This window comes from Chiloscyllium plagiosum, unplaced genomic scaffold, assembly GCF_037043375.1.
Source record: "Chiloscyllium plagiosum isolate Xiang-an unplaced genomic scaffold, Cpla_swu_hap1 HiC_scaffold_10, whole genome shotgun sequence".
Classification (NCBI taxonomy): domain Eukaryota; kingdom Metazoa; phylum Chordata; class Chondrichthyes; order Orectolobiformes; family Hemiscylliidae; genus Chiloscyllium; species Chiloscyllium plagiosum.
Genome location: NW_028270148.1, coordinates 20,962,585 through 20,988,363, shown reverse-complemented (window position 1 = coordinate 20,988,363; position 25,779 = coordinate 20,962,585). Strand labels below are relative to the sequence as shown.

The following is a 25,779-nucleotide window of genomic DNA, read 5'->3' as shown; positions in this document are numbered from 1 at the left end:
ATTATGTTGCCAGTAAAATGTTCTAAGATCTTTGCTCTCATGCCAAAATAAAATCATAAAGCTGCCAGTGAATGTAGCACTGAGAAGGCAGATCTCCAAGATGTGGCTTCCCCTCAACATTTATTTGCACAACTGCCGCTGGTACAAAGCACACATTGCATCCTGCCCTTTTAAAACCCCTTTGGCAGTTCAGTCGTGTCTCAAAGTTCAAGTGATTAATACAAAGAAGTTGACTGTCCTGTCACCACATCTTGGATGGAAAAAAAAACTGATCTGTGTCTGTTAAAGGCAGGTGACTAGCAGAGCTTCAATTCACATAAGTGTTCATTTGTAAGCACAACCTACCTTCATCCTCCAGCACATAGCCATGAGAGTGGGCAGAGTAATGATGACTCCGTGTTCATCATTGCTGTCAATCATAATACATAGTGCCTGTAAGTTCAACACATTGAAAGCCTAATTAGGACAGATGTTGTCAATAAGGACTTTTTTTTTTGTTCATTCCAGAGTAATGTTCTCCATTATATTGGCTTGGATCTCAAGTATTATTTCTAACCTCATATCTCCAAATAATAATGTACTTGACTTTCATTTAGTGATAACGTTCTCGACTCAGATTGTAGGTTTAAGACAAATTCCAAAACTTAAGTACATCATCTAGGCTGGCACTGAGAACGTGCTGCATTTGGACTGTTATTTTAAACTGCACCTGATACAAGTAGTACTTTGTCAGCCCAGTCAGTCTCTTTGAATGGATGTAAAAGAACCACTAAATGTTTTTAAAGAGCATAGTTCTTCTGTAATTTTGGCCTGTATTGATCCATCCAGCTCAATCCTGCCAAACACAGATTCGCTGGTTATTTATCTAATTCTTGTTTGCAGGATTTTCTGGTGCACAAATTTGCTGCCTCATTTGTCAGCGAAACAATAGTACAGGCTGGAGTATTAGTTGTCTATTGACATTATAAAGTTAGCAGTTTAATATCTTGCTATCAGTGGTTCACAAACTAAGGTCCTGTGGAATTTTACAAGGGTCCATTAATTGAATTGCCTCCATCATAAGTTTCATATGACACATGAAGGTAAAAACAGTTTTTTTGTCTGACCGTTTTCCAAACCATCTCACCAATGGTAATTTAGTTAAATGTTAACAATGATGAAAATCTTTCTCCACTGCCCACCAATTTTAATTAGTAGCATTCCTCTATTCTCTGATCGGCTAGAAAGGATAAGACAAGATTATAAAATCATCATTTATCAGTTCATCAACAGGTCAATTATTGAACAGTCTATTGTGGAGAGGAGTCATGAAACCATACATTAAAAATTAAATTTAAGTTTCAATTATTGTAAATATTCTGTACTTAATCTAATTAATTAATATTGTAATATGTAGATTTTCATATATATTCTATTTATATAACTTATAGGTATTTGATAAGGTGCTACACAAGATAAGAGCACATGGTGTAGCAGGTGACATTAACGTGGTTAGCTAATAGGAAGCACCGAGTCGGATGAAATGAGTCATTTTCAGGTCATTAAGCTATAACTAATAGAGTACCATAGGAAATTAGTGCTGGGACCTCAACTATTTAAAATCAGTATCAGTGTTTTGATAAGTGTACCAAATGTGTGGTAGCTAAATTTACCAATGATGCCAAGATTAGAAGGAAACTAAGTTGTTAAGAGGAGGCAGAGAATCTACAGAGGTACATTGATAGGTTAAGTGGTCAAACATTTGTCAGATGAAACAAAATGTGGGTAAATGTGTATGTGTTCATTTTGGTAGGAGAAATAGAAAAGCAGTATACAAGTCAAGTGAAGAGAGATTGTAGGACTTGGTGGTACAGAGGATATGGGTGTCCTGGTACACGCACAAATCACAGAAAGTTGTTAAACAGGTACAGATGAGGAAGGCACATTCAATTATACTAGCATGGATTGAGAATTGGACAGTAGATAAGAAACAGTAGAAATAAGAGGGTACTTTTCATAGTGGAAAGTGGTCACAAGTGGGGTACAGCAGGGATCAGTGCTTAGGCCCTAAGAATTTACCATGTACATCAACCATTTGGACGATGGATGGAATTGAGGGCAATAGTTCCAAGTTTGTTGATGACACAAAACTAGGTAGGAGTGAGCATAATAAGGAGGATGTAGAAAGGGAATTTAGACGTCTTTAGCGATTGTGAAAATGCATGGCTGATGCAGTATAACATGGATATATGCGATGTTGTCCACTTTGATAGGAAAAATAGATTATCAGAGTATTACTTAAGATGATAAATTGGGAAAATTTAAAAAAGAGATTTTGATAAATTACACTTTGGGGATGGAAAGCAAGTAGATGGGAGGCCAAATGGTCTGTTGGCCTTTACTGTAAGAAAGTTTGAGTACAGAAGAAAGGAATAGGGTATAGATTTGCTCGCTAAGCTGTAGGTTTGATATCCAGACGTTTCATTACCTGGCTAGGTAACATCATCAATGGCGACCTCCAAGTGAAACAAAGCTGTTGTCTCCTGCTTTCTATTTATATGTTTGCCCTGGATGGGCTTCCTGGGGTTTGTGGTAATGTCATTTCCTGTTCGTTTTCTGAGGGGTTGATAGATGGTATCTAGATCTATGTGTATGTTTATGACATTGTGGTTGGAGTGCCAGGCCTCTAGGAATTCTCTGGCATGTCTTTGCTTAGCCTGTCCCAGGATAGATGTGTTGTCCCAGTCAAATTGGTGGGTTTTTTTTGTTTTTTGTAATACACGAATGAAAAAAAAACCCACCAATTCGACTGGGACAACACATCTATCCTGGGACAGGCTAAGCAAAGACATGCCAGAGAATGTCTTAATATAATTATTTTTAACAAACCATACCAGTTTTTCTTTTTTTTAAAGTGTTATTTTCAAATAGTTTGCCTCTTTTTCTGGTTAGTTAGAAACCAGCCACTGGAATATATTAAAAACCAAAAGAGCTGCTGATGCTGGAAATCTGAAACAAAAGCAGAAATTGCTTGAAAAGCTCAGGAGGTCTGGAAGTATCTGTGGAGAGAAATCAGAGTTAACATTTTGGGTCCAGTGACCCTTCCTTAGAATGCACTTCCTCACTGGAAAATACTAACTGGACAAAGTAGCTGTCAATCACTTATAATTGTCATTGTCAAGCACTACATAGACAAATTCCCTATTCTTCCGGGCAGGTACTTACCTGCAACAGTGGTCCTTGCCTCTGGACTAGAGGGTTCAGGCTTAAGTCCCATAACATCTGAGCAGTGGATTAAGATAACTACATTTCACATTGTCCACTGGCTCTGTAGAGGCCTTTTAGAGTCAATAAGCTCTGCAGGAGCTGGGCTTAGTAACTGTATTTTAGTAAGTTTCCTTCTTCTGGTATTCCACTACCACAAGAGCAATTAGGAACCGACAATAAATACAGGCCAAAGCCTGTATTTATTGCCTGTAATGGAAAAACCACAAAGAAACAAAATTAATTGCGAAATACATCATGTCACTTTCAGCACGGTTGCTGATATCCATGTCACCCAAAAAAAAACACCAAACTACACGAATCCCATTTACCTGTACTTGGTCCATAGCCTACTATTCCCATGCATTTTAAGTACTGATTCATTGATCTCTTAAAAGTTACCTACATCACTCTCTTGGACTCCAAACACTCTCCAAATGTTTATCACCCTTTCTCAGATCTGCTCTAATCCACTTACTTCTCATCTTAAACTTATGACTTCTGGTCTGAGAAATGTCTGCCATGGGGAAGAGATTCTCGCGATCTACTCTGTCTATGCCTCTCATACTTTTATATACCTCAACCAAATCCCGCCCCTCAGTATTCAGTTTCTCAGTACTCCCTAGGGACTTACCATTCATTGTGTATATCCTTCCCTTATTATACCTCCTAAAATGCATCACCTCAACACTTATTAGGATTAAATTCTATCTGCTGCTGTTCTGTCCAATTAACAGCTGTTCAATATCAGACTGTAGCCTGACACCATCTTCCTCAGTATCAACAACAGCACTAATGTTCATGTCATCTGCAAATTCACATCCAAGTTAATGTACATATCAAAAGGCAAGGATCCCAGCACCAGGCCCTGTGGTACACTGCTTGTCACAGGCTTTCAATTAAAAAAAAACTCCATCACCCTTTGTCTTTTAATTGTAAGCTAATTTTGGATCCAGTTGGCCAACTTGCCTTGTATCCTGTGGACTCTTCGCTTTTGGACCAACCTTCCATGTGGGACTTTATCAAAGGCCTTACTGAAGTCCATGTAAACCACATCAACTACATGATCCTCATCAATATATTTAGTCATCTTTCCAGTTAATTAGTCAGTCAAGATCGCCCTCTAACAAATCTATGCTGACGTACCCTAATCAGTCACTACCTTTCCAAGTTTGATTAATCATGTCCCTCAGAATTTTTTTCCAATCATTTCCCTACCACTGACGTCAGACGAACTGGTCTGTATTTACTTTGTCTACTCCTTGAACAAAGGAACTGCATTATTTATCCTCCAGTCATCTGGCACTTCATCTGTGGCCAGTGAAGTGATAAATATCTCTGCCAGGGCCTCAGCAATCCCTTGCCTTCTGAAGCAGGCTGAGGATTTCTACCATTTCGTATTAATCTTAATGTATTCTAAAACCTCATCATCACAGAATCTTCCAGCTTCAATTTATTTCTCCTTTTTGAAAACTTAAGATGTCATCCACATCCACTGGCTCCATACACAGGTTGCTACTTTGATCTCTAATAGGGATCCACTTTTACCCTGGTAATCCTCTTGTTGCACATTCTCCCCATGTCTGCGTGGGTTACCTCCGGGTGCTCTGGTTTCTTCCCACAATCCAAAAATGTACAAGTTAGGTGAATTGGCCATGCTAAATTGCCCATAGTGTTATGTGAAGATGTAAATGTAGTGGAATGGGTCTGGGTGGTTGCGCTTCGGCAGGTTGGTGTGGACTTGTTGGGCCGAAGGGCCTGTTTCCACACTGTAAGTAATCTAATCTACTCTTAATATACTCATTAAAAAGCCTTGGGATTTTCCTTGATCCCATCCTACGAAGTTAATTCATTGCATCTTCTAATTTCCTTTTTAAGCAACCCCCTGCAAACTCTTAACCTTATGAAGGGCCTCCCCTGTTTTTAAAATATTGCTCCTGACATATGTTTCCTTCTTTTTCTTTATCAAACTTTTGATTTTCCTTGACATCCAGGGTTCCCTGGACTTCTCGCCCTTGTCCTTCACTCTCACAGCAACATGCTGGCCCTGAACTCTCACTATACTACTTTTGAAAGACTCCCAGTTTCCCACTTTCCAAACGTAGACTTACCTGCAAGTAGCTTCTCCCAGTCTATGATTGCCAGATCCTGATCCTGATGAGTTGCATCCTAGGATCCTAAAAGAAGTAGCTACAGAGGTATTGGATACATTGGTTGTAATTTTACAACGTTCCTTTGATTCCGGAGAAGTACTGGAAAAATTTGACACCTTTATTCAAAGGGGAAGGAGGCAATAAGTAAGTTAACTATAGACCATTAGCCCATCTATTTTTGGAAAATTGTTGGAATCAATTAATAAGGAAGTAATAGCAGTATATTTGGCAAATCATCATCTAACCAAGCAGAGTCAGCATGGCTTCATGAAAGATAAATCATGTCTGACTGATTTACTAGAGTTTTTCAAGGATTTCTCAACCAGAATGGATAGAGGAAAACCAGTAGATGTGTTATATAGGGTGTAGGTTTGCTCGCTGAGCTGTAGGTTTGATATCCAGACTTTTCATTACCTGGCCAGGTAATGAAACGTCTGGATATCAAACCTACAGCTCAGCGAACAAACCTACACCCTAAATCACAACCTGAGCTACAAACCTTCATAAACCTTGCGAGATGTGTTATATTCCAGAAGGCATTTGACAAAGTACTTCATAAAAGGCTACTCATAAAATAAGAGTACATGGTGTCAGATGACATATTTTGGCATAGATAGTGAATTGGCTAATAAGTGGGAAACAGTGAGTTGGGATTAGAGGTTATTTTTCAGTTTGGCAATCAGTGGAATTCCATTGGAATCAGTTTTGGGACAACAACTGTTTACAAAATAAAAGCCTTGGAGGAAGGAAGCAAATCTGTAGCCAAATTCGCAGATGACACAAAAATAAGGCAGGTTATGAGAGGGTTACAAATGGTTTACAGAGAGATATTGATAGGTTAGGTATGTGGGAAAAAAAGTTGGCAAATGGAGTATAATGTGGGAAAATGTGAAGTTCATTTTGAAAAGGAGAACAGAAGAACAGTACTATTTAGATGGGAAAATCTGCAGAAAACTGCAACACAAAGGGATTTGTGGGCGCCTACATGTAAAATACAGAAATACAGCAGCAGGTGCAGCAAGTAATCAGGAATGTGAATCAAATGTTGGCCTTTATTTCAAGGGGGTTGGATTATAAGAATAGGAAAGTCTTACTGAAACTGTATGGAGGAATTATTTTATGAACAAGGGCTAAGCAGTTTGGAACTCTACTCACTGGGGTTTAGAAGAATGACAGGTGATCTCATTAAAATATACAGGATTTTTAAAGGGCTTGACAGAGTGCTGAGAGGATGTTTCCCCTCAATGAGAGTCCAGGACCAGAGGGCATAGTCTCAGAATAAGGGGGAGCAAATTTAAGACTGAGGTGAGGGGGAATTTATTCTCTCAGAAGGTTGTAAGTCTTTCAGACACCTTGCCACAGAGAGCTATGGAGCAGAAACTTTATGAATATTGGATGGATGGATGACATGAACCTTTATAAAATGTGTACTGGACTCTAGCTGCAATATTGTGTCTAATTTTAAACACCAACTTGTAGGAATGGTGTGAAGGCCTTAAGATAGCTTGCAATGACTTTCTAGAATGGTAAGAGGGATGTAGAACTTCAGTATATGGAGAGATCGTAGAAATTAGTGTGAACTTTCTAAAACAGAGAAAGGAAAGGGGAAATATGAATTGAAAAAAGTTATGAATGATTTGATTGAGTTGATCAAACAAGTGGTTTGAACTCCACTGTCAGAAAGTTCAGAGGACCTAGATTGACAATAATTAAGAAAAAGACCCAGAGATAAAATGAGAAAAATCATTTTTGTGTAATGCTTCATTTTGTTGTAGAATTCAAACCCAGAATGTATGGTGGAAAAAGATTCAACTTTAATTTTTAAAAATATGTTTGGTGAACATTTGAAGGGGGAAGTTTTGCAGAGCTCTAGGGAAATGGCAGATGATGGGGACTAACTGGCAGCACTTCCTCTAATTTTCCTACCGGCTGTGCAGGCCTCCAAGGCCCATGCATGGCAGCGACTTCTGGAATTGGAACACAATACTGCAATCAGCAAGCCGATGCCAATCGGCATGCACAAAATATTGGAGGCTAGAGGGAAAATTGCAATTCGTTACCTCTTTCTAAAAACTGGGAAAGCCTGATGGGACAAATTGGAACCTTGAGGGCTGTGTGATTCTGTGAATTTATGAAGTCTTCACAATATTGCTGTATAATTTAGAGAAGTAAATTCTGAATAACAACATTACGGATACATTTGTAGGAAGTCATTTAGTCTGACAATCCCTTGTAGTGTTTGAGAATTGCAAGTGAGAAGTAAAACATGATTATAAACAAAATATTCTCTCTGTTCAAATTTGAACAATTTATAGTTTTATTTCAGAACCTGTGCTTGAAAAGTAGTGTGAAAGGGTGATCAACCTGTGTGAAGGGCAAATTTGGCCTGAAACAATCCGTATTGGCACTGATCTTGATTTGTGTTTTCATATATGTTTATGACAAATGAATTTTCCAACACTTAGAAAGAAAAAAGCAGAAATTATATGTGTAACCTACTTTCAAGTATTCCATACTAAGCATTCCAACATTCATAAAAACAATAAAAGGAAGGTCAGAGATTTAAACTAATTGGCAGCAGGACCAAAAGGGAAATGAATGCAAAGGGGGAAAACATGCACAGTCAAATCTGATTTTCCATGTTATTTATTGCAGAATAGCATATCACCCAATGGATAATGTACTTAGTTGTACTTTCACAACGCTGTTCAATTTAATTGTACTTATTTCTAAGCAAAGCCCCATCAGCAAATAATGTAGTGTAACCATATTATGATGTATTCTATTATGATGTAATGTTGTCAACATATTTTGAATTTGTCTGACATGTCTGAGCTGGTGTGAGCCATATTATCTTCAAAGATTTGGTGACTCCATGAAGCTTGTAAATTTATCAAAACAAAAAGTCTTCAAAAATCTGTTAAAATACCATAATCCTCTTAACTACTTGTAAATCTTTCAATAAACCAAGCTCTCAATCTCCTTAACAGTTATTCCAACAACCCCTGGTGAGCTGAATCTATTAGTGGAGATGGAATTCAGCCAAGCATTCATTGAGATGCCATTAAACAATGGTACCAATATCTGCCATGAACTATGAACTGGGTGAAAAGATAGAAAACATAACGTGAATCATTGGATATTTGTTTTACAAGATGCTATATATAGCAGACTTCATTAATTCCTAACTCCACACCAAATGTGTCCTGTGTCCTACAAAATTTGATGAATTGTACAAAATAGGGTAAAAATTAACCACCCATCTGCTTGCCTCAGACAGAGAAAAACATGGAAGACATCAGTCCAGTGTTAATCCATGCAGTGAGAACACAAATAACTGTAGCAGTGCATTATTAAAATTGCTTTGCAAAGTGAAAATTTGTCAGCCTCGAGCCTATGTAAAACTGCAACATCTACTTGTTGACATTTAACAAAATTTTCCTTTACTCTACTCCAGGGTAATGGCACTTTTTAAAAAAATATAACTTTTTAACCCCTTTGGGGTACTGACAGAAGTCAAAAACCTGAAACATTTCTCTAGACCTTCAGATGAGCGACAATCATTATTGGACTGTCACTTTGCCCAAGCCTTGCCCTGTCGTAATGCTGCTCAGCAGTTCTCGCCAGTTCAGTCTTTCAAGAAATGGAGAGCCCAGTTGCCTTCAAACAAGCACCGTAGCATCATGACCACTCTTATAATGTAAATTGAAATAACCAGTATAAATGTTAGTGAATGGATGAATGTCAGAATGTTGGTGAGAAAATGAATGAATGAATGGATAGACTGGATGGAGGCTAAGTAAATGGGAAGGGAGCGGGAGATATGTGGGTGGACATTGGTATGTGACAGGAGGACGTGGGTGAACTCATGAAATCTGTTTTCTCCACTGATGTTTCTTGATCTGCTGGGTATTTCTGCCATATTCTACTCTATGCCTGATCTTTTACAGTTTTCCAAAGCATTATGATCTCTATTGATTTGCACAAGTTGTGTTTGTTCCTAATCTTTTTTGCAGAGATACCTTTGAATAATATTCCTGTTGGATGTTAATTTGCAGACCAGACTGGGTTAAAATCAATTAGATCTCAAAGTTGTGTGGTCAATGCTTTGACTTCAAAATTAATCTTCAAAAATGCTATTCTGCCTGTGAGGTTTGGTATCTGGTTAATTTACGCTCTAGGAAATTTCCTTTAATATGCTCTGGGTGGCACTATGAGGCCATTTTGTGAATGTAAAAACTGTAATGAATACAGTATTGAGAAATCAATGGAATTCACAGATGAACAATTGACTCTTTAACCTTTAGGAATCTGGTGAACTGCGCTACCAGCTGAATGAAGTGAAAATCAAGAAAGAAGAGGCTGAAAAGGAGTTCAAGGAATACAAAACAAAAATGTTACGAGAATTTGAACTCCGAGAACAGGTAGGAGTCTCTAAGTGACAAATGTGGGAACTGTTTCCTGAGAGGTAAATAGGATTCAGAAAGTTGTGGGAGGTGGTGAGTCGGGGAAGAGAACTAAGAATATAACAAAATGTGAAATAATGACTTTGTGCCATCATAGTTATAGATTGAAATTCTAGTGGTGTAAGGCCCAGAAATATTGTCAGGCTTGAGCTTCAATGGGCCTTACTTTGCGGTGTTTCTGAACTGTCAGTAATATCAGTGAAAAGTGTTTGTTGTTATTTGTTTCCTTTCAGCCAATAATTTGTAAAGTTCTAATCCTCCAAAAATGTGGTAATATCTGTTGGTTTTCCCATGAACATGGGTAGCTTGTCATCTCTGCATCTGACATTACAAAGGATTTAAATGCTCTGATGTATCTTAATGATATTTATAGTTTAGTACTCACGTTGCTTTACTTAATGTTTTTCAGAATGAATGGACCATATATCCCAGCTAATGTACTTTTAATTGGTTTGATTATTTTGGGCTAAGGCCCATTTTCCTTTGATTTAGGTCTCAATCAGCTTTAGTTGTCTTTAAAATATTGAAATATGTGGCTTTTAGGTTGGTGACAACTGTGACAGCAATGTGCTCTAAAATTATCTCAAGTGTGCTGCATACCATCAGTTTGCAATATGCAGAAATTAATGCGATTATCAGATGTTTTATTTCAAACGACATGAGCAGTTTTCATTGTTCTGATCTATCTAATATTTATAATTGATCAATAATTTTAAATTTCCTTTCCAATGGTAGATAATAAACTTGTCCTTTTGGATCAGTTTAAAATGGTATTGCAAACAAATACATAATGTTGCAAAATGACCACTGACAAGTTGAGCTGACTCAATAATCACAGTGTTGTGAGGTTGGACTTCTTGTTGCCTATGTGTTTATCAGTAAGGGACTTTGACCTCTGAGGACCTAAGAAGACAGTAAATGAAGTCTGTACAAATCAGGATTGACAGAGAGGAAAGGTGAGTGATACTACTACACATTCTTGTGACGTCAGTCTATGCTAATAGTTACACTCTCAGTTTTTTTTGTGTATCTTCAAATCTAGAGTGAACCATTAATTAAGTTAGAAAGCACAGTGTTATATGGGAAAAATAAACAATCAGGGAAAACACTTGAGGAATTTAAATAGAATAAAACTGCATATTGGAGAACTAAACAACAAAAATAGGTACGAAAAATGTAAGGGCTGAAATGAGAAGCTAAAAAGGAAGATATATTTAAATTAATAAAAAATGTAGTTAGGAATATTGCATTGTACTGACATTGCATCGTTCATTCGTGTAGTTGGAGCTTATTTTTTTTAAACAAAAGAATTGCTTACAAATATACGGGCATAAAATTCAGTAAATTCATGGGAATATGTTGTGATACTAAGGTCTTTGTTGTTGAGTGTTTGACAATGAAGAGCTCTGCATGTCGACTACAGTTCTAGTGTTGAGAGCAGTTGTCACTGTGTTCTGTACTGCTGTGAAACCAAGAACTATTATCAGCATTTATAAGCAGTGAGGAAATTTCACCAGCAATGTCTCAGCTGCATCCTTCAAATTTAATGGAAGAACCGTTGAATAAACACCAATGACCTTCTTGAAACCAGGTCCAAGAGCATTGGAGCAAAACTGCAACTCACTGGACTGGGCACCATATCCAGATGGCTGAAAAGCCTGTCTCCTGATAGGTCCTGTTCTCTCAACTCCCAAATGTGTAACATTCCAGAAGAACAAAAAGAAAATGCTTCAAAGACACTCAGAGGCTGACCTTAATGACTATGAGAAGCTTGCTATCACTTGGTCAGAATATTGATAACTTGTCTGTTAAACAGCACCGCATTCTGAGTCCCAAAGTCGTGATGATGACACAGAGTGGCAGTACAGAGGAAAGAAAAGGAAGCAAATCCTGCACGCCAGATCCTACTGCCACATGGAATGTCCTGCTCCAAGCATCAAAAAAAATGTGGGATAGGAATCTGTCTGTCCGGTCACCTGAAGGTTCAAGAAAGAAACCTTGAAGAGTCATCAGTCTCAAATTGAGAAACAACTCATGGTAACAGTTGCTGTGTAGTTTCAGATTACTTCAGAAACTTTAACATTGAAAAGTGTGAAACTGTTAAAATCATTTGTGTGCAAAGTTTGCAGTTTTTGCATAATTGCTCATTCATTCATAGAATCTTGTGATGCTTGAGCAAGGAATTAGGGTACAGCTAGGTACTGGTGGAAAGATCTGTGACTTAGCTATGGATGTCATACTCCACTGCCTTTCCTAATTTATTTTGTACCAATAAATATTTTGTTCTTTTGGTGTTAGTAATCAATTTTGAAATATTTTCACTTTGAAATAACCTTGGAATCCCAGTACTCTTCATTTTACAATTCATCCATGTGAATCTCCACTGGACATGCTCCAGTGCCAGTATGTCCTTCCTGAGGTCTGGGGCCCAAATTAGCCACAATATTCTAAATGGTGCCTAACTAGAGCTTTATAAAGTCTCAGAAGCTCATTGTTGCTTTTATATTCCAACATTACATTTGCTTTCTTAACCACGCACTCAACCTGCAAATCAACCTTCAGAGAGTCCTGGACTAGCACTCCCAGATGCCTTTGTCCTTTGGGTTTATGAATTTTCTCACCGTTTAAAAAAATAGTCCAAGCCTGTATTCTTTTTTCCAAAGTGCAAGACGTCACACTTGCTCATGTTGAATTTCATTCGCCATTTCCTGGACGACTCTCCTAAACTGTCTAAATCTTTCTGCAGCTTCCCCACCTCCTCAGTACTACCTGCCTGACCACCTAACTTCGTATCATCGGTGAACTTCACCAGAATGTCTCCCCGTCCCTTCATCCAGATCATTAATATATAAAGTGAACAGCTGCGCCCCCAACGCTGAACCCTGTGGAACTCCACTTGTCACCAGCTGCCGTTCGGTAAATGAATCTTTTATCCCAACTCTCTTCCTTCTGTCAGACAGCCAATCCCCAATCCATGCCAGCTCACCTCAAATACCATGGGCCCACACCTTACTCAGCAATCTCCCAGGAGGCACCTTATCAAAGGCCTTTTGGAAGTCTAGATAGATGACATCCACTGGGTTTCCCTGGTCTAACCTACTTGTTACCTTTTCAAAGAATTCTAACAGGTTTGTCAGGCACGACCTCCCCTTACTAAATCCATGCTGACATGTTCTAATCCGACACTGCACATCCAAGAATTTAGAAATTTCGTCCTTATCGATGGATTCTAGGACTTGATTTGATATGACTGTTCAGTATAGTTTACTCTCATGACATCTCTAGGTCCTTGAAGTCAACTCTCAGTATTTACTTGATAAAGCAATTTTAACTTAAGTTTTATTTATTATTTAAAATTTATTCAGTTTTTTTTTGCATGGAAATGATACATACTTGATTCATATGCCTAATTCTTTTTATCACTAGTTGGTATAGTATTCTTCAATTATCTTTATATTTATCATTTTTATCTATCATATGATCTATTCACATTTTCTTTTGTTAGCTGATGCATTCAACAACAACTTACTTTTATATACAGGGGAACCTCGATTATCCGAACGAGATGGGCGGGCACTATTTCGTTCGGTTAATCGATTCAGTGCCTTTCCTCTGGGGCTTGGAGTTTTCTATTAAGTCTGCTCCCCGCTTAGAAGGCTAGCGCGTGAGCCCTCACCCACCCCAACACCGCCCCATCCACCCCCAAACCCTGTCCAACACCGTACCCCGCCCACCCCCCAAACCCCATCCAACCCCGCCTCTTCACCCACCCACCCACCCACCAAACCCTGAGCAAAACCGCACCCCGCCCACCTCCAATCCCGTTCAACCCCACCCGCCCCCAATCCCGACCCCCATCTCCTGCCCACCCCCAACAACAACCACCCCCCGCACACCCCTGCCCCCTCTCCAGGACAGCCGGACTGGACACTAACAACAAGACTGCTGCTGCTACTGCCTTTTTGGGGGGAGGGGGGCATGGTGTGAGTCTGCAAATTGAGTGCACGCGCACACACACACACACACACAACTTTTTTATTGTAACTTTTTGACAGGTTCCACCTCTGCCCTCTACAGGACAATGTTAGAGAGATTACCTGGGGAAGGGGGGTCTAGGGTACACGCCTGTGTAGAACTCCAGGGAAAGTGTGGAAAGAGAGAGAGAGGGGGTAGGAGTTCAGTCATTTAGAGAAGGTGCCTGCGCTCCCATCAGTCCAGGACTGTTCTCGGCAGCACTTTTAATCAGTGTTGGACACACATCTTTGATGTAATGTTTCTCTTGGGACCTCGAGATCTCCTTCAGATAATCCTATTTTCGGATAATTGATATCCCTATAATCGAGGTTCCCCTGTAGTCCCTTTTGTACAATGAAAAGTGCTTGAAGTGCTTTACAAGCTGGTGGCTTGGATCCTAAGCAAGAACAAAGAGAAATGTTTGAGAAGGTGATTAAAGAAACAGTCAAAGCAGTAATCTCTTTCAAAGGAGCTAGACACTTGTATATTTTAAAGAAAGAGTGGAAGTACAGGAACATGGTAGCTAAATTTTCTGCCACTGATGGTGAAACAGAGGTCAGATACACAGTTAATTGGAACACGAAGAGCAAAGGATGTGAGCTATGTGTGTGAGAAAGGAAGTTATTCTATTGAGGAGTTTATAAATGAAAATAGAAGTGTCAAAGTCAATTTACTCCAGATTGAGAACCAATGAAAAATTTGCAAGGACTGGGGCGGTGTGAGTGTAGGATCATCCTTAGTAGAATTCTGTTAAGCTCGATATTATGCAAAATGGAGCTTGGGAGATGATTGTGGGAAATAATGGAGAATTTAAATGTGGAATTTATGTAGACATAATGTCTTCATATGGTAGGAGGGGATGGAAAATCCTCTCATAATGATAGATGTTGCAATCGAAGTTGCGTTTGGAATCAAGCACAATATTGAGATTCTGCACTGTTGGTTTGTGTTGAGTGAGCAGCTGGGAAAGGATATGAAATCAAAGCCTGAAGCATGCAGTTTCTGGCATGATCTAAACAGGATGATTTCACTCGCCAATCTTCAGCTGAAGTAAGGTTTGGCTGATCCATTTTTTTGAAGCCAAAAAGACAAATAGCACATCAGGAGCCATGGAATCAAGTACACTTACTCTCTGCATTATGAATATTGTTACTAATGGCAGCCTGCACAGAGAAGAACAAAAGTGATGTGTTGAGGTATGCTATGACACATGGGAAGGGCAGCCATTGGAGATGTGTTGGAATAACAACAACTGGCACTATTTTAGGGAAGTACAATGGAAGTGAACCACAGAGATGGTGGGAAAAAAAAGCGATTAAATTTTCCTTCAGTTTCATTACAATTCAAAGAGAACAAAGAAGAATAAGATAATGCGATCACTATCTCTCCAGAAATCACTGAGTTGTCCCAGACAGTTTTCAGTGCTATGGAAATCAGACTGTGAATATGGAGTGATCAGAGAGTTGGCACCTTCATGTTCAAGGCCTTTCACTCTTTCCTATACACACCAATACCTTAATGACAATGTCTAAATTTTCATTAAGGTGAATGCTTTGAGCTTTCTATTCAAGGATTATTCTCTCATCTTACTCAGGATATTAGTCTTCGTGAGTTGAGATGTCACAATACTAAGCGAAATATAAACATGAATTTCAGAATATCTCAGTACTTCACTGCATGGAACTTCACTAAAACTTTCAGAAATTTGCAATGGAGGTGTGCCACTTGCCAGTTTACAGATCAATTACCATCCATTTCTTCCTCATGACACCCTCACTATGTCCACGATGATGCTAAAATTTCCCATGCAATCAGCTCACTTCATGGGGATCCTCATTTTTAATTCTTGGTGGGTAACAGGCTGGGTGAAGCTTTTTAAATTTTGATTTTAGGGACTTATGCATTTCCACTTAGATCATGTGCAGCATAAGTCTCGATGAAAATTAAGTAGATCCATAACAGCAGTGTTGCTAAAACTCTTTTTTAGTACTGTTTGTGTATTATGCTGCCAATTCTTCTAAAATTATACCTCTGAATTTTATTCAATGAAAATTATCAACAGGCAACCAGAAATATTGCCCTTATTGATGTTGATTCCGCTGAGGTTCCCACCATTTTCATCACTGTTGCCTTGGTATTGCCTCAAAAATCACATCCCTCGTTGTTATCGCAGTTCAAAGCAGCGTCGTGAATTTCTTCACTAGGAACATGGGTCCTTCGCCAGTTTTCAAAGCAACATCTGTTGTCTGGAATTGTTTCACCATACATCCTGGTGACGAATTAAAAACATTGCATTCACACTATAAGGGAACTATTATTGAGGCAGACAGAAGGCTCATTTGGGAACAATCACATTAATCAAAACACCTGCAATAGTTTGTTTCTGTGGCATTGTTTCAGAATGGTGTTGACAAGAATGTTTGGCGAAATGAAAGGAAGGAACTGGGAGTCATGGTGCCAGTGGCAGTGGACGGGGGCCCTTAGTTTTTCATAGTCTTTACTGTATAAGTGGTTCCATTTCAGTAATTTGACAGCAGAGCTAATTGCTACAGACGGTAGATATGCAGGAAGGTGATTACAGTAATGTATGCTATTTTCCACATGTACTAAATCTTCTTGTGTGCAATATGTAAATGACCCTCCAAGAAAGAGATCAAGAGATCCTCATTCAATGTGAGAGGATCCTGCTGGTTGTTCATTTCTGTTGTATTGAGGCGCAGAAATTCGATGAACCTGGTACACGTACCTTTTTGTAAAGGTTTGGGGCAAATATTATGTCATTGTCTAACAAAAAGCCGTTGAACAACTAACTATACATTTTTGCCATATGTTTTTTAAAACTTCTTTCATGGGGTGTGAGCACTTCTGGAAAGCCCAGCATTTGTTGCCCCTCCCTTATTACCATTGATTTTAGCAGCTTTCAAAGCCATTTTACACAGCAGTTAAGTTTCAAACACAATATTATGAATCTGGAATTGCACGTAAGCCAAAGCAGTTATGAGTGGCAGATGTCCTTCCCTAAAGGACATTATTGTAAAGAATATGTCTTTTTATTTTTCTGTATTTTTAATTGAGGGCTGAAATGGAAAATAACTTCTTTTTAAGGATTGCTGAAGGCCTACTGCAATTTTTAAAAACAAGTCATCTGATACTCATTGTAGGCATTGTTTACACAGCTCCTTGTTCAAGCAAATGTTGTTGAAGTATTATTTGCAACAAGATAGAGCTGACGGGTGTGTATAAAAAAAGAGATTCATCCAGATACAAGGACCTGATTGGTCTGTGGACTAATGACCAGTTATCACTGACAAAGGCTTTCTGCCTGCCAACAACTATGTAATTAGTTTTCAGGTAGCTGAACAGCTCTGAACAAACGTAGGAACAGGAATAGGCCATTCAGCCCCTCCAGCCTTTACCATCATTCAAAGAGATCATAGCTGATCTGTGACCTAACACCTATCTTGGCTCATACCCCTTAATACCTTTACTTGGCAAACAATTATCTATCTCAGATTTAAAATGAACAATTGACCCTGCATCCACTGGAAGAGAGTTCCAAACATCTACCACCCTTTCAGAGTAGAAGTGCTTCCTAGCATTTCTCCTGAATGGTCTGGCACTAATGAACAAAATAGAGAGAAGCCCACAAGTCTTCTCCAACTCAGGAGCTATTTCTATTCTCTGCAATAACAAACACTTTAAGCCTGAAGCAAACCAGTTTTACTTGCCTTAGCAGTTGCTGTAGCTGTGACTTTTAATAAGCCATACATTTTCAAAAGCATCTGCAAACCAGAAAGCATCTGAAGAAGGAGGACCGTGAAGCAGATCCTGTGAACAGAGACCATTGAACTTCTTTCCCAGTTTTACCTCTGTTCATAACAACCATGTTTCTTTCTGTGTTTTTGTGTGTGTGGAGGGGGTGGGAAGACAAGTTTAAATGTGGATTAGAGTTTTAACTAGTAGAGGTATGCCAGTGATTCATAATTGTTTATTTGTAACTGTAGTTTCTTTCCTTGTGATAAATGGTAATTCCTGTCAAGTACAGAAATCTGGTCCACGCTTTCTGTCAAGCTGAGTCTAAAAGGCAGACAAATTCAAGAACTTTTGAAAAATCTAACTTGTGTAACAATTCTGGAAATAGCAAGACTTAATTTTCAGCATGCTACCCCAGTGAGGCATAACAATTAGAAAAGGATCATTGTCTAATTGCAAGAAGCAACTAATTTGTAACTGGTAAATGATGTCGTCAGTGCTGCTCTTCATTGGGATTGGCTGTGTGTTTGAGTCTGAATTTTATCTTGTAGCTATAATACTGATTCCATTTTTGGTGATAAATTATAAAATTCATTTAAATCGTTATTTCTACATTGTCTAGAAATTAAAACAAAGACTTTTTATTGTTTATGCAAAAAAAGTGAAAATTGTGGGTATATAAATGATAATACAAAATAAACTAATTTCTCCCCTTTTTTCATTTTCTTGCGCCCCTACTGACACTATTGAGTGTTTGCGTGATAGGTTGATCCACCCACCAGAAATACTCCTCTCAGTCTGAGAAAACATACCTGAGATGATGTTTCCCTGCCCTGGAGATGGTGAGAGATGTGGTAAGAAGAGAAAATAACTGGATGAGTTGGTCCTAGTGAGATACTCACCTATTAAGTTCTTGATGAGAAGGTTCACAAAGACTTTCTCAACCCATCTCCAATTAAGGCCCTTAATTGCCTTGTTTGCTGACTGGGAAATCAAGATGACCTGCCTTAGGTGTTGGTGTGCAAGGTGATGTAATTGGAAAGCCGAACCATGTCCTTGCTCTTGACCTCCCTGACCTCTTCTTCCCCAACCCCCACCCCACTATGAGAAAATAAAATCACTTACTTTCTCGCGACTGGATTCCTGCAGAATAGACCTTCCCATCTAACATCACTGCCCCCACTTTTCATCCCAAAAGAAATTCTTATATTGTGTTATTTCTCAGAAAATGTCTATGTACAGTTGTGTAGACAAACATGGTAGCTATTCTCTGCCATTAATATCCCACCAATATTCCTGAGCTGAATTACCATAATAAGTAATAGCACACTGGGAGAATCACTGCTGCTCAATGAATGATTGTATGAAAACTCAAATTTGAGAATTATTATGTTTCACAATGCTTGCACATATGGTTTCCTTCAAAAATGGCTACTGCATTGTGATAAGAAAATGAGAATCCCAACTGATGACCTAGCTTATGTTCATTGAACATAAGTATAGCTCCTTAATTAAGATGAGCTAAATTAGATTAGTGTCATGGCCCTTTCAGCCCATCAAATCAATACCAGAACTCCAGAAAGTACTCTAGACAGTTCCATTCTCCTGGTCTATCCATGCAACTTTATTTCTTTCATTTTTTTTCCTTTTGAACTTATCAATCATCTCTGCTTCTACCACTTTATTGTTGAGAATTTCAGGCCATGATCATTCTCTGCATGACAAGAGTTCTTCCCTGCTTCATTCCAGCATCTCTTATCCCAAACTTGAAATGTGTCCACTCCTGCCTGTCACATCACTAATGGAAACAGTGTTTCTTTGTTTATTTAATCAAAACTTTGCACAAGCTAATTAACCTCTTTCTTTTTTTGAAGGAGAACGACCCCTAACATCTTCAACCTAACCATCCCTCACCGTGGAACTATTCTGGCAAATATCCACTGCATAAAACCTATGATTTTGTTAGTTCATAATAGTTCGATTCTGCACAAGTTGAAATACTTACCAATATAGTCGCAACTGCAAATTGTAGCAACATAGTTGATAGAAGAAAGGCTGCTTGAAGGAAAATGGTTACCTGCAGCCTAACTACTCATTTTCCTTTCAGCGCCTCACTCTGTGCCATGAGCCATTGATCACTCTTCAAATGGTAACATATAAGCAGCCACGCTAAAGTATAAAAGTGATGGTTTAAGAAAACTACTGTGACATATACAAACTTCTAACTGCATTTAACTTGGTCAGTTTAACAAACTATAAAACTAGAAGCAGTAGGGTTTTAATATTACTGCAATTAGCCAATCTAACTGTATTATAAGTTTTTTAGTGCTGTAATTTGGTCAGTATAACAATACTACCTCTACAGTGGTGTTCTAATTTGACCATCATAATATTACATTGAGAGGTGAGGATTCTGATTGGTGCTCCAGAAAATGTTTTTTTTTTCTGGAATTACTACATTAACAAGAGCTGAATGTAAGCTTTTGATTTCTTCCAAAAGTAATCTTCCAGGTTTTGGGTGCAAAATGACAGTGAAACATTCAGTGTTCATCATCATTAGTCTTCTGAACTGACAGCAAATTCTGGAGTCTGCAAATGCACAGTTATGTGGGGAATTACTGAAATTGTTGGTGATCCTACGTTTCTCCAGAAAGTGTGTTATTGCAGTCCCCCAGATTGTATTAATTCAAAAATCATTTTATCATTTAGAAAATCCAATCATATACTTGTTAGTCTTACCACAAAAACCCTTGAAAAAAATTGCATCACTTTTGAGATATAACTTTTTATTAGCAAGCTAAGTACATAGTTACTACTAAGCAGCTTCACATGTCCTGAAAGAGTAATGTTACATTTATTGAATGTTAAATGCTTATTATAAGAAATACAATTTTAAATATATCAGTTTGCACATGATATTTTAGTTTCTATCTTACACCATATATATATGGTCCAATCATTTATTTCACCAAATATTTTAAAAAATTAAGGATTACAATTATAGAAATTGTCTGACTTTTTCAGCTTCCCAATTTGCTATCTGTGATAATGTTTCAGTATAACAACAACAAATACTGGAAATCACAATGGGTCAGACCGCATCCATGGAAAGACAACATTCTAATGTTTCAAGTTTAGATGACTCTTCTTCAGGACTGAAATGAATTATGGAGGGGTCAGCATTTATGCTGTAGTTCGAGGAGGATGTGGGGGTGCTGGGGTGTACAGTGCTGGTGGAGAAAAGATATTGATCAGATTAAGTGACCGGAATGTGAGAATGGAAGAACAACAGTGTATCTAACTGCCTGATTAAAAAGGACAGACAGTCCCACTGGGGTGGAGGGGGGTGGGGGGGGGGGGGGGGGGGGGGAGAGGACATGGTGACACAGAATGTAACAAGTAAAGCTAAAAGGGAAGAAATGGGAAAATATAATAACTAAAGCTAAAAGAAAGTAAAGAAATGGGAGTTGGTTCACAATTTAAAGGTGTTGAACCCAGTATTAAGTCCAGAAAGCTCGAGAGTACTTACTCTGAAGATGAGGTGTTGTACCTCCAGTTTGCACTGTGGATTCACTGGAGCACTGCAGCATTCCAAGGACAGACAAGTGGGCATGCGAGCAGGATGCTGTGTTAAAATGACTGGCTATGGGAAGGTCGGGGTCATGCTTGGGCACAGACTGGAGGTGTCCTGCAAAGCAATCACCCAATCTGCATTTGGTTTCTCCAATACAGAGTAGGCCACATTGGGCGCAGCAAATACAATACACAAGATTGGAAGAGGTACAGGTGAAATGCTGCTTCACACTTTACTGCCTTCTGGATTTAATATTGAGTTCAATACCTTCAAATTGCGAACCAACTCCCATTTCGTCCCTTTCTTTTAACTTTACTTGTTACATTCTCTGTCGCCATGTCCTCTCTCCCCTCCCCCCCCCACCCCAGCGGGACTGTCTGCTCTTTCAAGTCTTTCAACCATTGTTCTACCATTCTCACATTCCAATAACTTAATCTGAACTATGAACATCTTTTCTCCACCAGCACTCTCCACCCCACCACCCCCACATACCCCCCAACTATAGCATAAATGCTCTCACCTCCACTCTTCACTTCAGGTTCGATGAAGAGTCATCTAGATGCTGTGGTTCTGTTCGCCGAGCTGGAAGTTTTTGTTGCAAACGTTTTGTCCCCTGGCTAGACGACATCATCAGTGCTTGGGAGCTTCCTGTGAAGCGTTTCTTTGATGTTTGCTCCGGTGTTTATAGTGGTCTGTCCCTTTCGCTTCCGGTTGTCAGTTTCAGCTGTCCGCTGTAGTGGTTGGTATATTGGGTCCAGGTCGATGTGTTTGTTGATGGAGTTCGTGGATGAATGCCATGCCTCTAGGAATTCCCTGGTTGTTCTCTGTCTAGCTTGCCCTATGATAGTAGTGTTGTCCCAGTCGAATTCATGTTGCTTGTTGTCTGCGTGTGTGGCTACTAAGGATAGCTGGTCGTGGCGTTTCGTGGCTAGTTGATGTTCATGTATGCGGATTGTTAGCTGTCTTCCTGTTTGTCCTATATAGTGTTTTGTGCAGTCCTTGCATGGTATTTTGTACACTACATTAGTTTTGCTCATGTTGGGTATTGGGTCCTTCGTTCTGGTGAGTTGTTGTCTGAGCGTGGCTGTTGGTTTGTGTGCCGTTATGAGTCCTAGGGGTCGCAGTAGTCTGGCTGTCAGTTCCGAGATGCTCCTGATGTATGGTAGTGTGGCTAGTCCTTTTGGTTTTGGTATGTCCTCGTTCTGTGGTCTTTCTCTTAGGCATCTGTTGATGAAGTTGCGCGGGTATCCGTTTTTGGCGAATACCTTGTATAGGTGTTCCTCTTCTTCTTTTTGCAGTTCTGGTGTACTGCAGTGTGTTGTGGCCCTTTTGAATAGTGTCCTGATGCAGCTTCGTTTGCGTGTTGGGGTGGTTACTTTCATAGTTTAGGACTTGGTCTGTGTGTGTGGCTTTCCTGTATACCCTTGTAGTGAATTCTCCGTTCGGTGTTCTCTGTACCATCACGTCTAGGAATGGGAGTTGGCTATCCTTTTCTTCTTCTCTCGTCCACTACAGCGGACAGCTGAAACTGACCAAAAGGACTAGCCACACTACCATACATCAGGAGCATCTCGGAACTGACAGCCAGACTACTGCGACCCCTAGGACTCATAACGGCACACAAACCAACAGCCACGCTCAGACAACAACTCACCAGAACGAAGGACCCAATACCCAACATGAGCAAAACTAATGTAGTGTACAAAATACCATGCAAGGACTGCACAAAACACTATATAGGACAAACAGGAAGACAGCTAACAATCCGCATACATGAACATCAACTAGCCACGAAACGCCACGACCAGCTATCCTTAGTAGCCACACACACAGAAAACAAGCAACATGAATTCGTCTGGGACAACACTACTATCATAGGGCAAGCCAGACAGAGAACAGCCAGGGAATTCCTAGAGGCATGGCATTCATCCACAAACTCCATCAACAAACACATCGACCTGGACCCAATATACCAACCACTACAGCGGACAGCTGAAACTGACAACTGGAAGCGAAAGGGACAGACCACTATAAACACCGGAGGAAACATCAAAGAAGCGCCTCGCAGGAGGCTCCCAAGCACTGATGATGTCGCCTAGCCCGGGGACGAAACGTTTGCAACAAAAACTTCCAGCTCGGCAAACAGAACCACAGCAACGAGCACCCGAGCTACAAGTCATCTAGACCCAAAACGTTAGATTGTGCTCTCCCCATGGATGCTGTCTGACCTGCTCTGATCTCCAGCATTTCTTGTTTCAGCATCTGCAGTAATGTGCTCCTATAATTTTTCAATATGACTGGCTGCTGAAGTGACTGTGCTATTTCTGAATATTTGACTTAGCAAATGTTGTTGGACATAGAAGGTAATGTGGAATTCAAGACACAAACAGATTATCTGTGGTCTTATTGAATATCAGAGCAGGCTTAAGGGCCAAATGGCATACCTCTATTTCTATTATGCATGTTTTTAAGATAGGAAAAGGAAAATCAAAGTCACAGATGCTGCAAAGGCAGCTTTTGCTGAAGTTAACATGAACATAGCTGCTTCGTTACTAATTGCAAATTCATCCAAATGTTTAATTGTTGGAGATAAAATATACTGGTTTTTAAATAGCTGATGACTGTACTCATCATTAAACAAACACTAAAAGAGTAATTAACACTTGAAAAAAAAATTACAGATCAGAAAGTGCAATTTTACTAAAAGTTTTGGTTATTGATTTTGTTTGCATGTTTGTGAAATATTGTGTACATTTATTTATTTTATTTTCTTGAAGTACTGTAGATTATGGTGTACCTCTCACTTTTGAAGTCTCTCAAAATTTGACTAAAAATGGGAGTTGACAGATACACTGAGTATATAAATGCTGCTATGGATGATGGCTGTTTGGAAACATGAGAAAAACACCCTGGTAATTTTTTTTTAATGGCCCAGATTTTCCAACGGGCAAACAGTTATTCCAGTATAGATGGGAATTGCTATGGGACCCTGCTGAATTTTTCTTGCAGCAGACTCTGATACAATTGCATTGGAAATTGAATATTCCACTGGATAATTTCCCTATGCCTGGAACCTTGTGAAAGTGTGCCTTTAAATTAGAGAATTTGGAGGGTTCCAAAGAAATTAAGCCAGTACTTACTCAGGAAAATTTGGACTGTAAGTACATAACTTAACTCCTGAATAGCTATCCAACTGACCATGTACTTGTATCTCAGACCCCCGACTATACATTGACCAGACTGTTTACATTACCTGACACCGCTGGGTCCTCCAAGGACCCAGCATCCCAATACCTTTCCTGCCCTCCCCCAGAAACAACAGTCCATCCTTTGCTGCTGGATCTGGTCCCGCTGTACTCTGAGAAACAGACCCCCTCCATTCCTTCATTAACTCTGGGTTTCACCACCCCACTCCCCACCATATTACTGTACTCCACTCTGAATCCACATTCTCTTTCCCCCACTCTGCACTCCCTTCCTTCACTCCAACCCCCCTCCCCCTTTTCTCTCATCTCTTGTGTGGTATAATCAGTAACAACAGTGTGTACCATCTACAAGATGCATTGCAGAAATTCAGCAAAGCACCTTCCACGGGATCATCATCGTTGTCTCCATCCACTGAATTAGATTTTCTTCATTTTTTAAATTATCTGATGACATTTGGTGCACCAATCACATCCATTGATTTGAAAATGAAATTACACAAAGCATCAAACAGAGTGGCATGAATATTTCATTCTTTATGAAGGATTTGTTTTCCCTTAAACCACCCATCTATTCCATTAGATGCAAATGCGACCCTTGAATGGTTTGGTAAGACATGCATCCACTGTTTGTAATACAGAAATTAGATCCACTTGGTATAACTGTTTACTCTTTTAGACACTCTTGATCCTATCAGTCATTTGGGATTGAATATGTCTCCGATTAATGAGCTGCATTTTTTGTGTAGGCTATTGGGATGCCTTTACCACACATTATTATCCATTAACTTAGTCCCACCTTTATCCATCGTTCATGGGATATGTGCCAAACCTGATGTTCAGCATGGTTTTATATTTGAAAATTGCCATAGACTTAAATTTTGTTCCATCAACCATTCAGGTTGATGGAACAAAAGTAAGAATGAATCTTATCTTCTCATGTCCTGTCATTTTTAAGAAGCTATCTTCAAACCTTTCCATTCCATAGAATGGCTGCTGGAGATATAGAAATTCATCCACATTGCTGCTATGATTTAATAGTTACTTCTGTTTTGCTGTTGCCTGATGATGACTCACTGGAAACTGGTAATTTTGGCATTACGTTCTTTCAGTATTCTCTGAGCTGTCTTGATTTTCAGCCAATATTAGACTGTTTAATTCCATAATCATCTAGGTATTGATCTGAAATCTTCTGTTGGACATGGGGTTTGATTTGGTGCACTCATATTCATATAGAAGTTTTGCATTTCTGCTAACAATGCTACTATTCTGACAATTTTCAAGAACCCATTACAATACATATTGAGGAGGGAGGAAGTAAATGGGTAGGTGGTACACCTTCTGTGGTTGCAATGGAAGGTGCCATGAGGCTG

General features: G+C 39.2%; 1 protein-coding gene across 7 annotated transcripts in view; it reads left to right on the top strand.

Annotated features, from left to right (window-relative positions):
- sdccag8 (SHH signaling and ciliogenesis regulator sdccag8) overlaps positions 1-25,779 on the top strand; it is a 355,401-nt gene that overhangs the window by 85,260 nt on the left and 244,362 nt on the right. For all 7 annotated transcript variants that reach the window (XR_015758360.1, XR_015758359.1, XM_087991185.1 and 4 more), the window contains exon 12: positions 9,704-9,820. Coding sequence is in view for 5 of the 7 variants with exons in the window: in XM_087991185.1 (XP_087847311.1) it covers positions 9,704-9,820 (117 nt within the window). In the remaining 2 variants the exon portion in view is untranslated. The remainder of the gene's footprint in view (positions 1-9,703; positions 9,821-25,779) is intronic.